We start from the raw sequence: 12,762 nt of genomic DNA on the forward strand, positions 1-12,762 counted from the left end.
AGTGCTAGTGAATGACAGTGCTAGTGAGTGACAGTGCCAGTGCTAGTGCCAGTGAGTGCCAGTGCCAGTGCTAGTGCTAGTGCTAGTGCCAGTGCTAGTGAGTGCCAGTGCTAGTGAGTGCCAGTGCTAGTGAGTGACAGTGCCAGTGCTAGTGAGTGACAGTGCCAGTGCTAGTCTGCGGGCTTGGTGCTGTCTGGCCGTTCTGAGCTGGGCTGGGGTGAGAGTTCACGGTGGGCGGAGTCTGTTGCCTGGTAGCGCGGTGCGGAGCGGCGCAGTGCAGCGCAGCGCTGAGGGAAGCAGGGCCGGGCCCGGTGTGGATGCCAGCTGACCGCCGCCCTCTCCACCGCCATTGCCGCCGCCGCCGCCGCCGCCGCCTCTCCCCGCTCACCGTATCCGACATGGCCTTCAGCGAGAGCCGGCCCGAAGCGGCCGAGGTGGAACAGGACGAGGGCGCCGGCGGGGAGCCGGACGTGATCGCCAAAGGCAACTCCCTGCAGGCCTTCACCGAGAATGAGGAGGCCCGCGGCCTGCTGGGCGCCCTGAAGACCACCGTCACCAGCGACCAGTCCGCCACCGAGATCCTCAAGCAGAAATTCATTGGTAACGCGGGCGAGGGAGGGGCTGCACCTCTCACATCCCCATCCCCGGACATCCCCATCCCCGGGCTCTCCCATCCCCATCCCCGGGCTCTCACCCCCCCCATCCCCGGGCTCTCCCATCCCCGGGCTCTCACCCCCCCCCCATCTCCGAGATCTCACACCCCCATCTCCATCTCCGGGCTCTCCCATCTCCATCTCCGGACTCTCCCATCCCCATCCAAGGGCTCTCCCATCCCCATCCAAGGGCTCTCCCATCCCCATCCAAGGGCTCTCCCATCCCCATCCAAGGGCTCTCCCATCCCCATCCAAGGGCTCTCCCATCCCCATCCAAGGGCTCTCCCATCCCCATCCAAGGGCTCTCCCATCGCCATCCCGGGCGTTGGGGTGTTAAAGCAGGTACACACACTTGTCCTGCGGACCCGCCCAGTTGTTTATGGAGAAGGATGCATCCATTCACGGCCAGGCCAGTTCACAACAGCAGATGCTGATCCATCTACCGGATTTTGTTCCTGTTGACTGATGCTTGCTCCTGATCCTTCACAAACTTAAGCTCATCCAAGATGTTCCTACCAGTATCCTATGTACCCATCACTCCTCTACCCTTAGTAGCCTGACCAGTCATTGCTTTAAAAAATATCCCTTGGCCGACAATCCTTTCATCATGGGTCCTTCGGCTGGTGTGGCAATGCATCAAGGCACAGACCATCCCAATAATGTTGACACATCCCAATAGTGTTTGCTTAAACTTCTGTTTAAAATTCTCATCTAAGGCAAGGCAAATTTAAAAGCCTACGTCTTTAATATCCAGCTCATTATTATATCTTGTATATTATGTTTACTGTTTTATCTAATGGCAACACAAGGAACTGCAGGTGCTGCAAACTTGAGTAAAACCCAAGTGCTTGTGTTTCCCAGCGGATCAGGCAGCATATGTGGAGGGAATGAATAGGTGACCTTCTTCAGAGTGTTTATAGTGGGGTGGGGGGAGGAGTAAGGTGGAAAAGAAGTCAGGGTGGGACAGAGCCCAGCAAGTGATGGGTGGATAGATCGAAAAGCATTGATGAGCATATTAGTGGCCATGGTTGAAACTTAATGAGTATAGCTGACAAACAGGCACTGCGCTTGCTGTTGGTGTAAATATTGATGAACACAACAAGGATTACTTAAACTCCCGTGGCATATTTTAAATGTTATGTATTACTAGACAATGTGGACCCATTGGGCCCAAACCTCTCCTGCATTGGTGCAGCACCCTGTCCTCCCTCTCTCCTCAACTCCCCTCTCCCTCCTCCCATCCCCCTCCCCTCCTTTTAAACTTTAAAATGTGAATAACTTAAAAAATATAACAGCCCGATTTCAATAAAACTACTTGCATTATCACTAAAGTGACGACGGTGAATAAGGTGGGCCTAAAATTGTCGCACTATCGTGTACCGTTTTGGCTGAAGTTCAGTCACAAACAAGATAACAAACGAGAGTTTTAGTATATAGATGAATATCAAACGTTATAGGTTTTAAGACTAATTACATTATTTGGGGAACAGAAAAACTAAATGTCACACCATAGTCAATTGGCACAAATGTTTTTTAGCAGTAATGTTGAATAGAATGTGAGCTCTTGTTATGAAAAGACAGTTGTCCTGACCAAAACATTTTTGATGAAAGGGATCTTTAGTTTCCCTGCCTCTTTCAGGGGATAGTGATTTATGTGTGTGTGTTATTTAATTTAAGAACCATATTTCAATGTTAATCCTGTGCACCTTAATCTTCTGGATCAGCCTTCCTTGGTGGATTTTGACCCAGCGACGGTGAAGGAATATCAATGTTTCCAGCTCAGGATGGTGTGTGGCTTGGAAAACCATCTCCAGGTGATGGTTTTCCTGTGCTTTTGCTGCCCTAGTCCTTCTAGCTGGTAGAGGTTGTGGGTGTGGAAGGTCTTGTTGAGGGAGTGTTGTGAGTTGCTGCAGTGTATCCATTAGATTGAAAAACTGCTGGAACTGTGTGTCAGTGGGCGTATGAGTAAATAGTTGTGAATGCAGTGCCTGTCAAGTGGACTGCTATGTTCTGCACGGTGTCGAGCTTTTTGAGTGTTGTTGATCGATCACAGACGGGCTTTGTCGGTCACTGACGGGCTTTGGGGAGTTCAGAGGTGAGTTACTCGCCACAGGATTCTTACAATACAATACAATACAATATATCTTTATTGTCATTGTACAGGGGTACAACGAGATTGGGAATGCGCCTCCCATACAATGCAATAAATTAATTAGCTAGTCAGTATTAATTTAAGCAACCCAATGAAACAAATCAGAACAGTTTTAAAACAGAATAAAGTGCAAGTAGGTCTGTGCCGGTTCACTGTGCGATGTGACCATCCGGCTCAGCAGAACCGGTTCATAGCAGCTACGGCCCTGGGGATGAAGCTGTTCCTGAGTCTGGAGGTGCGGGCGTAGGCCTTGTATCGTCTGCCCGATGGTAGAAGTTCGAACAGACTGTTGCAGGGATGTGAAGAGTCTTTGTGGATGCTGGTGGCTTTTCTGAGGTATTGTGTGTAGATGCCCTCCAAGGCTGGTAGCTGTGTTCCGATGGTCCTCTGAGCTCTATGGACTACCCGCTGAGCTGATCTTGCAGCGACATCATATCATATCATATCATATATATACAGCCGGAAACAGGCCTTTTCGGCCCTCCAAGTCCGTGCCGCCCAGCGATCCCCGTACATTAACACTATCCTACATTGTTTGTGTATGGCTACTCCAGTTTCTGGTTACTGATAACCTCCAGAATATTAATACTGCAGGATTCAGTTATGGATTGCTACATTATCTGAGGCGTTGCAAATTGTGCTGAATGTTGTGGAATCAAAGGTTTTAAAGGTCAAAGGTCTTTTATTGTCACATGGTACCGGCGGCACGGTAGCACAGCGGTAGAGTTGCTGCTTTACAGCGAATGCAGCGCCGGAGACACAGGTTCGATCCTGACTACGGGTGCTGCACTGTAAGGAGTTTGTACGTTCTCCCCGTGACCTGCGTGGGTTTTCTCCGAGATCTTCGGTTTCCTCCCACACTCCAAAGACGTACAGGTATGTAGGTTAATTGGCTGGGTAAATGTAAAAATTGTCCCTAGTGGGTGTAGGATAGTGTTAATGTACGGGGATCACTGGGCGGCACGGACTTGGAGGGCCGAAAAGGCCTGTTTCCGGCTGTAGATATATGATATATGATATGTATCAATTAAGGTACCATACAGCCATACGAAAAAAAAGCAACAAGACACACAACTACATAAAAGTCAACATAAACATCCACCACAGTGGATTCCCCACATTCCTCACTGGCAAAAAAGTCCAATCTTCCTCCTCTTTATTCTCCCGCGGTCGGGGCAGTCGAACCTCCGTCGGGGCGATCGAAGCTCCTGCGTCGGGGCGATCAAAACCCCCGCGTCGGGGCAGTCGAAAATCCCGTGTGGGGCGGTCGAAACTCCCGTGTCGGGATGGTCGAAACCCCTGTGGCTTGGAGTTCCAATGTCAGTCTCTGACCAGAGACCGCGGGCTCCGTGATGTTAAAGTCCGCAATCACCCACGGTTGGAGCTCCGAGCTCGATCCCTGGTAAAGGGATCGCAGGCTCCGCGATGTTAACATCCCGTAGGCACCCGCGGTGGAGCTCTCGAAATCGGTCTCCAGCAAAGGCCGCCAACTCCTCGATGTTAGGCCGCAGTGCGGACGGAGATACGATACGGAAAAAAATCGCATCTCCATCGAGGTAAGAGATCAGAAAACGATTCCCCCATCCCCACACCCCACACACAAAACAAGCTAAAGATACACTAAAAACATACATTTAACACATACTATTAAAATACAAAGAAGGAAAGGACAGACTGTTGGCGAGGCAGCCATTGCTGGCGCCACTCGGTGGTGTCATGAGTGAATATCACTGCTTCTGACCTTATGACTGAAGGAAAGTCATTGATGAAGCAGCTGAGGTGTTTGGGCATAGGACACCACCCTGAAGAACTCTCACAAAGATGTCCTGTGGCTGAGATGATTGACCTGCAACTACCACAACCACCTTCCTTTGTGCTAGGTATGATTCCAATTAATGGAGAGATTTTCCCAAAGATAGACACAAAATGCTGGAGTAACTCAGCGGGTCAGACAGCATGTCTGGAGAAAAGGAATATGTGACGTTTCGGGTCGAAACATTTCTTCAGAATGATAGTCAGGGGAAAGGGAAATGAGAGATATAGACGGTGATATAGAGAGATATAGAATACGTTAGAGAAATCAATGTTAATACTGTTCGGTTGTCAGCTGCCCAAGCAAAATATGAGGTGCTGTTCTTCCAATATGCATTTGGCCTAATTTCTCTGACAATGAATGAGGCCTAGGACAGAAAGGTCAGTGTGGGAATGGGAAGGGGAATTAAAGTGTTTAGCAACCGGGAGTTGAGGTAGGTCCAAGCGGACTGAGCGAAGGTGTTCAGTGAAACGATCGCCCAGTCTATGTTTGGTCTCGCCGATGTATGAGTCCACATCTTGAACAACGAATACAGTAGATGAGGTTGGAGGAGGTGCAAGTGAACCTCTGCCTGAAACCTGAAAGGACTGTGGGGATCCCTGGACAGAGTCGAGGGAGGATGTATAGGGACAGGTGTTGCATCTCCTGCAGTTGCAGGGGAAGGTACTTGGGGAGGGGGTGGTGGGAAGGGATGAGTTAACCAGGGAGTTGAGGAGGCAATGGTCTCTGCGGAAAGGGGTGGAGATGGGAAGATGTGACTAGTGGTTGGATCCCGTTGGAGGTAGCAAAAATGTCGGAGCCTTATGTGTTGTATGCGATGGCTGAAGGGGTGAAAGGTGAGGGCTTGGGGGAACTCTATCCCTGTTGCGACTGGGGGGAGCAAGAACGGAGCTGCCAGGTACCAAGTACTCATCCCTTCTTCGTCCTGCCCGCCTGGACCCCCTTATTTCTTACAGGTCCCCCCACGCCGGGTCCACCTCAGTTCTCGGTAGCATGGCCCGTCCACCTCAGCCCGACCCAGTCCTCGGTCCAACCCTGTGCCTGGCCCGTCTCGACTCCAACATTGTCTCGACGACATTGAAAAAATCATTCACGCGTTCATTTCCTCCCGCCTAGACTACTGCAACTCCCTATACACTGGGATCAGCCAATCACCGCTGTCCCGCCTGCAATTGGTCCAAAACGCCGCAGCGAGACTCCTGACGGGTACCCGTAAAAGGGACCACATCACCCTGATTCTGGCCTCTGTCCACTGGCTCCCAGTGTGGTACAGAATCAACTTCAAGCTCCTCCTATTCACATACAAAGCCCTAAAGAGGCTTGCCCCCCCCCCCCCCCCCCATATCAAAAATCTTCTAACCCACCACTCTATCTCCAGGTCCCTCAGGTCGGCCGATTTTGGGCTACTGACTATCCCGCGGTCTAGGCTTAAGCTCAGGGGTGACCGCGCTTTTGCGGTTGCAGCTCCGAGACTGTGGAACAGCATCCCTCTCCCCATCAGAACTGCCCCCTCCATCGACTCCTTTAAGTCCAGGCTCAAAATCTATTTCTACTCCCTAGCGTTTGAGGCCCTCTGAGGGGGTGCTGTGAACTGTTTATGTATGTGCTGTTATGTTTGTGTGCCATTGTATGTTGGTTCTTAGTACCTGAACTGATGTACAGCACTTTGGTCAACGTGGGTTGTTTTTAAATGTGCTACACAAATAAAATTGACTTGACTTGACTCGACCCTGGTGCTCCAACTCATTCTCAGCCCAATCTGACCTCGTCCTCAGCCCAACTCAACCTCGGGGCCCCAGATCGACCAACTCGCTTCGACCACTTGCTCCGTGCTGTCGATAGGCTGGTCAAAAAGGCTTTCGGCACATCTGCCTTCATCAGTCTCAGTATTGAGTATAGAAGTTGGGAGGTCATGTTGTGGTTACATATGATAGACACAGAATGCTGGAGTAACTCAGTGGGACAGGCTGAAGAAGAAGGGCCTCGACCCAAACGTTTTGGGCCAAAATGTCACCCATTCCTTCTCTCGAGAGATGCTGCCTGTCCTGCTGAGTTACTCAGGCATTTTGTGTCTATCTTTGGTTTGAACCAGCATCTGCAGTTCCTTCATACACGTTGCAGTTATATAAGATGTTGGTGAGGTCGCATTTAGAGTATTGTGTTAATATTTCGGCACCATGTTATAAGAAAGATGTTGTCAAGCTGGAAAGGGTGCAGATAAGATTTACGAGGATGATGCCAGGACTTGAGGGCCTGAGCTATAGGGAGAGGTTGAGCAGGCTTTATTCCTTGGAGCACAGGATGAGGGGTGATCTTATAGAGGTGTACAAAATCATGAGAAGAATAGATTAGGTAAACGAGAGTAGGGGAACCGAGAACCAGCGGACAAAGGTTTAAGGTGAGGGGGAAGATTTAATCGGAATCTGAGGAGCAAGTTATTTATACAAAGGGTGGTAAGTTAATGGAACGAGCTGCTGGAGGAGGTAGTTGAGGCAGGTACTATCACAATGTTTAAAAATCATTTGGCCAGGTACATGGATAGAATAGGTTTAGAGGGATATGGGTTAAACGCAGGCAGGAAGGACTAGTATAGAAGGGGCATGTTAGTTTGCATGGACAAGTAGGGCTGAAGGGTCTGTTTCTATGCGATATGACTGACTCTTATAGACACAGAAAATGCTGGAGTAACTCAGCGGGACAGGCTGCGTCTCTAGAGAGAAGGAATGGGTGACGTTTCAGGTCGAGAACTTCTTCAGACTGAGAGTCGGGGGAGAGGGAAACGAGATATGGAAGGGTACAAAGAAGATGTAAAGTGTGTTAAGAACAGATCAAAGCAAACAGCAATCAAGGAAATGTACAATGGTTCATTGTTGGATGAGGGGAAGATGACAATGTGGCATACAAACAGTAAAAATGAATCAGGAGGGCAGTGAAATTAGTAGAACTAAGGTGCGGGAGGGATGGAGAGAGCGGGAAAGCTAGGATTACTTAAAGTTAGACACCGCTGGGTTGTAAACTGCCCAAGCGAAATATGAGGTGCTGTTCCTCGAATTTGCGTTTGGCTTCACGCTGACAGTGGAGGAGGTCCAGGACAGAAGGGTCAATATTGGAATGGGAAGGGGAGTACAAGTGTTTAGCAACCGGGAGATCGCTTAGGCCCGGGCGGAATGAACGAAGGTGTTCAACGAAACAAAACTATGACTCTAAAGTCACCTGCCCCACTGTATATCTCCAACATTTTTATTTTTAATTTCAATTGTTTGGAGTTGTTAGCAAATGTAGAAATTGTAATTTTTTCCTAACATTTGTGTTCCTAATATAGATTAAGAATAGCAATTGTACCAATATTGAGTCATGTGAGATTATGTCCCAATTCTGTAAAATGCAGGATATCTTTTACTTTTCTCATCATTCATCTCGCCTGTTATCTGTTCCCTGACCTTTCATGCATATATAGGATGCCATTTATGCTGTTCCAAAGTACAACTGAAAACAGACATACCATATGGTGTATATTTGCCTTCATTGGTTAGGGCATTGAGTATAAGAGTCAAAAAGTCATAATGCAGTCTGAAGAAGGGCCTTGACCCGAAACGTCACCCATTGCTTCTCTCCAGAGATGCTGTCTGCCCCGCTGAGTTACTCTAGCTTTTTGTGTCTACCTTCAGTTGAAACCAGCATCTGCAGTTCTTACTTACACATAATGCTTTAAGACTTTGGTTAGGCTGCATTTGGAGTATTGCTGCAGTTTTGGTTGCCCTTTTATAGGAAAGATGAAAAGGCCATGGAGAGTGTGCTGACCCTGTTTGCATTTATGTGATGCCATTTATGCTATTCCAAAGCACTTAATGGACAATGGATATATCATACAAAGCCATATGGTATGATCACCTTCACTAGTTGGGGCAATGATTATGAGAGTTAGGAAGTTGTGATGCAGCTCTATAAGACTGGTTATGCCTCATTTAGAGCATTGTATACAGTTCTGCTCACCCATTATGGGAAGGATGTGGATGGAGGTTTTGGAAAGGGTGCAGAAGATGTTTACCAGATGCGGGCTGGATTAGGGGGAATCAGCTAGAAGGGAGAGGTTGGACAAACTTGGATTATTTTCTCTAGAACCTCCGAGGTTGCAGGGAGACTTGATAGAAGTATATACAATTATGAGTGGCATATTTAGGGGAGACAGTCCAAGCCTTTTTGCCAGGGTGGGAATGTCAAAGACTAGGGGGCATAACGTTAAGGTGAGAGGAGTGAAGTTTAAAGGAGATGTGCAGGGCAAGTTTTGTTTATATACAGAGGATGCCTGGAACGCATTGCTAGGGTGGTGGTGAACGCAGATGCAATCATGATGTTTAAGATGCTTTTAGATAGGCACATGGATCATGTGCAGGCAGATGAGATTCGATTATCTGGACATTATGTTCGACACAGGTATTTTGGACAGAAGGCCTGTTCTTGTACTATATATTTCTATGTTTTAAGGCAAGTACTTCATTATTTGTAACGTCATAGCTTAATGAAGGCCTCTTCAAAATCCAAATATGTCTACTCAGTAACCTTGAAAACTGCTATCTCTTCATATAATTAATTCTGTGATATTTGTCAAGCAAGACTTTCTCTTTTGAAATCTATTCTGAATCTTCATTATACCTTTGACTTGAGAAATTTGTAATCTCAAGGGATATGGTTCCCCTTTATCTCAGGCCATCTTTTTCAAGTCTCATCATTAAGTGTGTTATTTCCTGGCTCAGTTGCCTCGTCAATAGTATTGCCTTTTTGCTATCTTCTCCAGATTCAAGGCACCTGTATGATCCAATCATACCAAGGATGTTATTTTTATTATGATTGATTGTTGATTTAAAAAAAAAATCTGTATATAATATTCTCTATTCTGCAGCATGTAATTAATCTCATTTCATGTTGTGTAGGAAAATAACTGCAGATGCTGGTACAAATCGAAGGTATCACAAAACGCTGGAGTAACTCAGCGGGTCAGGCAGCATCTCTGGAGAGAAGGAATGGGTGACTTTTCGGGTCGAGAAGAAGGGTCTCGACCCGAAACGTCACCCATTCCTTCTCTCCAGAGATGCGACCTGACTTGCTGTGTTTTGTGATAATCTCATTTTATACTTATTCCATTCCAATTTTATTCTGGCGATTCCGTAGGGAACCTCTTTTTAATCCCCCTCCCCCCTACTCTTTGGGAACCTGAACTATCTCTCTGCTTAGCTAAATATTTTTGATTTCTTTCCAAACCACTTTCTATTCTCTCTTGATGCTCTCCTGTGAGATCCTTGAATTAGCACAAAGTGTTTGGCAGACAGTCCATTCCATCATTAAAAGACTCCTTCACTATCAATGGTTCAGTGGTTTCTTTATTGTCACATGTACCAGGTACAGTGAAATACATTTTTGCAAACAGTGAGTTACAACTAAGAAGTACTGCATTGGCTGTGAAGCCCTTTGAGATGTCTGGAAAGGATTTTAGAATATACTGTGGACATAAAGATATTATTTTCTTTTACTCATTCTGTGCCACTTCCATTTTGCTTTTCATCATCAATGGTTCCATGCTGGTATTGATTTTATGATTTATTGTGGAATATACACCGATCACCCAAAACATTATGACCACTGACAGGCAAAGTGAATAACATTGATTATCTTGTTTCAATGGCACCTGTCAAGGGGTGGGATATATTAGGCAGCAAGTGAAGTCAGTTCTTGAAGTTGATGTGTTGGATGCAGGAGAAATGGGCAGGAGTAAAGACCTGAGCGACTTTGACAAGGGCCAAATTAGTATGGCCAGACGACTGGGTCAGAGCATCTCTGAAATGGCAAGGCTTGTGGGGTGCTCCCGGTCAGCAGTGGTGAGTACCAACTGACAGTGGTCCGTAGAGGAACAAACCGGCGACAGGGTGTTGGGCGGCCAGGGCTCATCAATGCGCAAGGACAACGAAGGCTATCCCGTCTGGTCTGAACTGACAGAAGGTCTACTGTGGCACAAGTCACATAAAATTTTAATGGTGGCCACGGGAGGAATAGACAATAGACAATAGTGCAGGAGTAGGCCATTCGGCCCTTCGAGCCAGCACCACCATTCAATATGATCATGGCTGATCATTCTCAATCAGTACCCCGTTCCTGCCTTCTCCCCATACCCCTGCTATCCTTAAGTGCTCTATCATAATACACAGTACATCGCACCCTTCTGCATATGGGGCTGCACACGCAGAGGACCAACAGCATATTAGGCAGGTGGTCATAATATTTTGGCTCATCAGGTCATAATGTTTTGGCTGATTCCTTTATCTTCAACCGTGCTGATTTTATTTCTACCTTGCCAATATCGGTTCCACTTATTTTTACTTTCACAATCTTATCTCTTAAAAAAATGTGCACTCATCCACCTCCACGTTTCCTCTCTCTGAATTCTTAATCTGCTAAACTCTGTGCTAATCAATTCACTGCACAGATTTTTAGAAGCCATGTCTCAAATAGTTAATTCTATATTTGCTTCTTCACACATTGTTGGTTCTGATTTACTATAATTATGAACATATAATTGGTGTATTAACAAGTAAACTTTTACTAACAGTGATTTAGACAGAACAGTAACCCCTTTATCTCAAGCCATCTTTTTAAAATCCTCTTTTTATCTTTTGATTCTGTGCCAGTTTTCCTTTCCTTCCTGCTGTGCATTTATATTTAAGCTTGCTTTATTTCTTGTAGTTCTTTCACCTGGTATTACTAGTTTAAAGAGTTTTGTGATACAACACACCCGAGCAAAGTTTGATTGTACTCGCAGTTTTGCTAAAACATCAGGAAATGAACTTGAGGTAATTCCACAATAAATGATGTATGTTACTTAACAATGTTTTAACTTTGGGTTTAATTGCCTTTTTTTGTATTGGCAGAGGCAGTTATTTACTTCCCGCCCTTAGTAATAAGATTGTGCAGCCTGATACAATAATAGGAGAAATGACTGTTAAAACCAGCTTACCAGTGTGATGACTATGTATTGATTTGTAACAACACAGAAGGAGGTTACTCAGCCTATTGGCTCCATTGATTCTGGTTCTTCTCTTATTTCCCTATATTCTTGCAAATTATTTGTTCTCACCCACATCCATCAACTCTCGTTTGAATCTTTTAGCCATTTTCAGTAAGAAGTAATTTACAATAGCCAAATAACTTACCAAATCCCATTGTTTTGTGAGCAACTGGCAAATCTGTTCTTTTTGGAATTTAAATGTACTTAAAAATTCCTTGAACTAAAGATAATTCTATTGCACTTAACAGTAAATAAGGATTGGCACATTTTTGTTGTAACTTCATTATAACATATAAACATTTGTTTTTCTTGCACTTGTCACAAACTAACAGTGACATGGTGAGCATTGTGCCAGCTGAGTGCTGAGTGGCAACATGACATCAGACAAGCTAACATCTTGTGAGGCCTTGCCCAAAATGGTGGACTTGGGGATACAGGGTGAGGAGTTCTATAACTTGGTGGGAGGGGTGGATCTTATGACAGTAATAGTGAGCTTTCTGAGTTGTGGATGAAAACTAATTTCAATTTATTCTGCTTTAAAATTGGAGTATAAAACATATGTAATTTATACCTTGGTTAAATTCAAAGCAAACAAAATATGCTAAAAACATTTCTTTGACTTTGAATAGTTGTCATTTTTTTTCTTTTATCTTACAACTGGTTCCATTTTGATATATTCAGAATTTTATTCTTTAATTTTAAAGCTATGCTTTTTCCTGAATATGTGTTTTATTCTCTTCTGATCTTGACACACTATTCAGTAATGCAGTGAAAGTGCTTCCTGTGGATCATTGGAGTGGTGGCCAATGAGGTGGGGGGGAGGGAAGGGGGGGATTAGGGGGTTTGAGGGGCATGGAGTGGGTGAGTGGTGGGGGGGGAGGAGGGGGGATAAGGGGGATTGAGGGGGGATGGAGTGGGTTAGGGGTGGTGAGGAGGGGGATTGAGGGGGGATGGAGTGGGGGGGAGGGGGAAGGGGGGTTGAGGGGGGATGGACTGGGTGCGTGGCTGAGGGAGGGGATGAGGGGGGTTGAGGGGGGATGAAGTGATTGATTGGGGAGGGGGGCGGTTTGCACGGAGGGTTACTAGG

At 46.1% G+C, this 12,762-nt stretch overlaps 1 protein-coding gene across 1 annotated transcript in view; it reads left to right on the plus strand.

The window, feature by feature from the left end:
* The first annotated feature begins 261 nt into the window (after window positions 1-261).
* tbcd (tubulin folding cofactor D) overlaps window positions 262-12,762 on the plus strand; it is a 238,705-nt gene continuing 226,204 nt past the window's right edge. Inside the window, exon 1 of the mRNA XM_078400951.1 lies at window positions 262-600. Within this exon, the coding sequence (XP_078257077.1) occupies window positions 318-600 (283 nt within the window). The 5' untranslated portion in view covers window positions 262-317. The remainder of the gene's footprint in view (window positions 601-12,762) is intronic.

This window comes from Rhinoraja longicauda, chromosome 6 (assembly GCF_053455715.1).
Source record: "Rhinoraja longicauda isolate Sanriku21f chromosome 6, sRhiLon1.1, whole genome shotgun sequence".
NCBI lineage: Eukaryota > Metazoa > Chordata > Chondrichthyes > Rajiformes > Arhynchobatidae > Rhinoraja > Rhinoraja longicauda.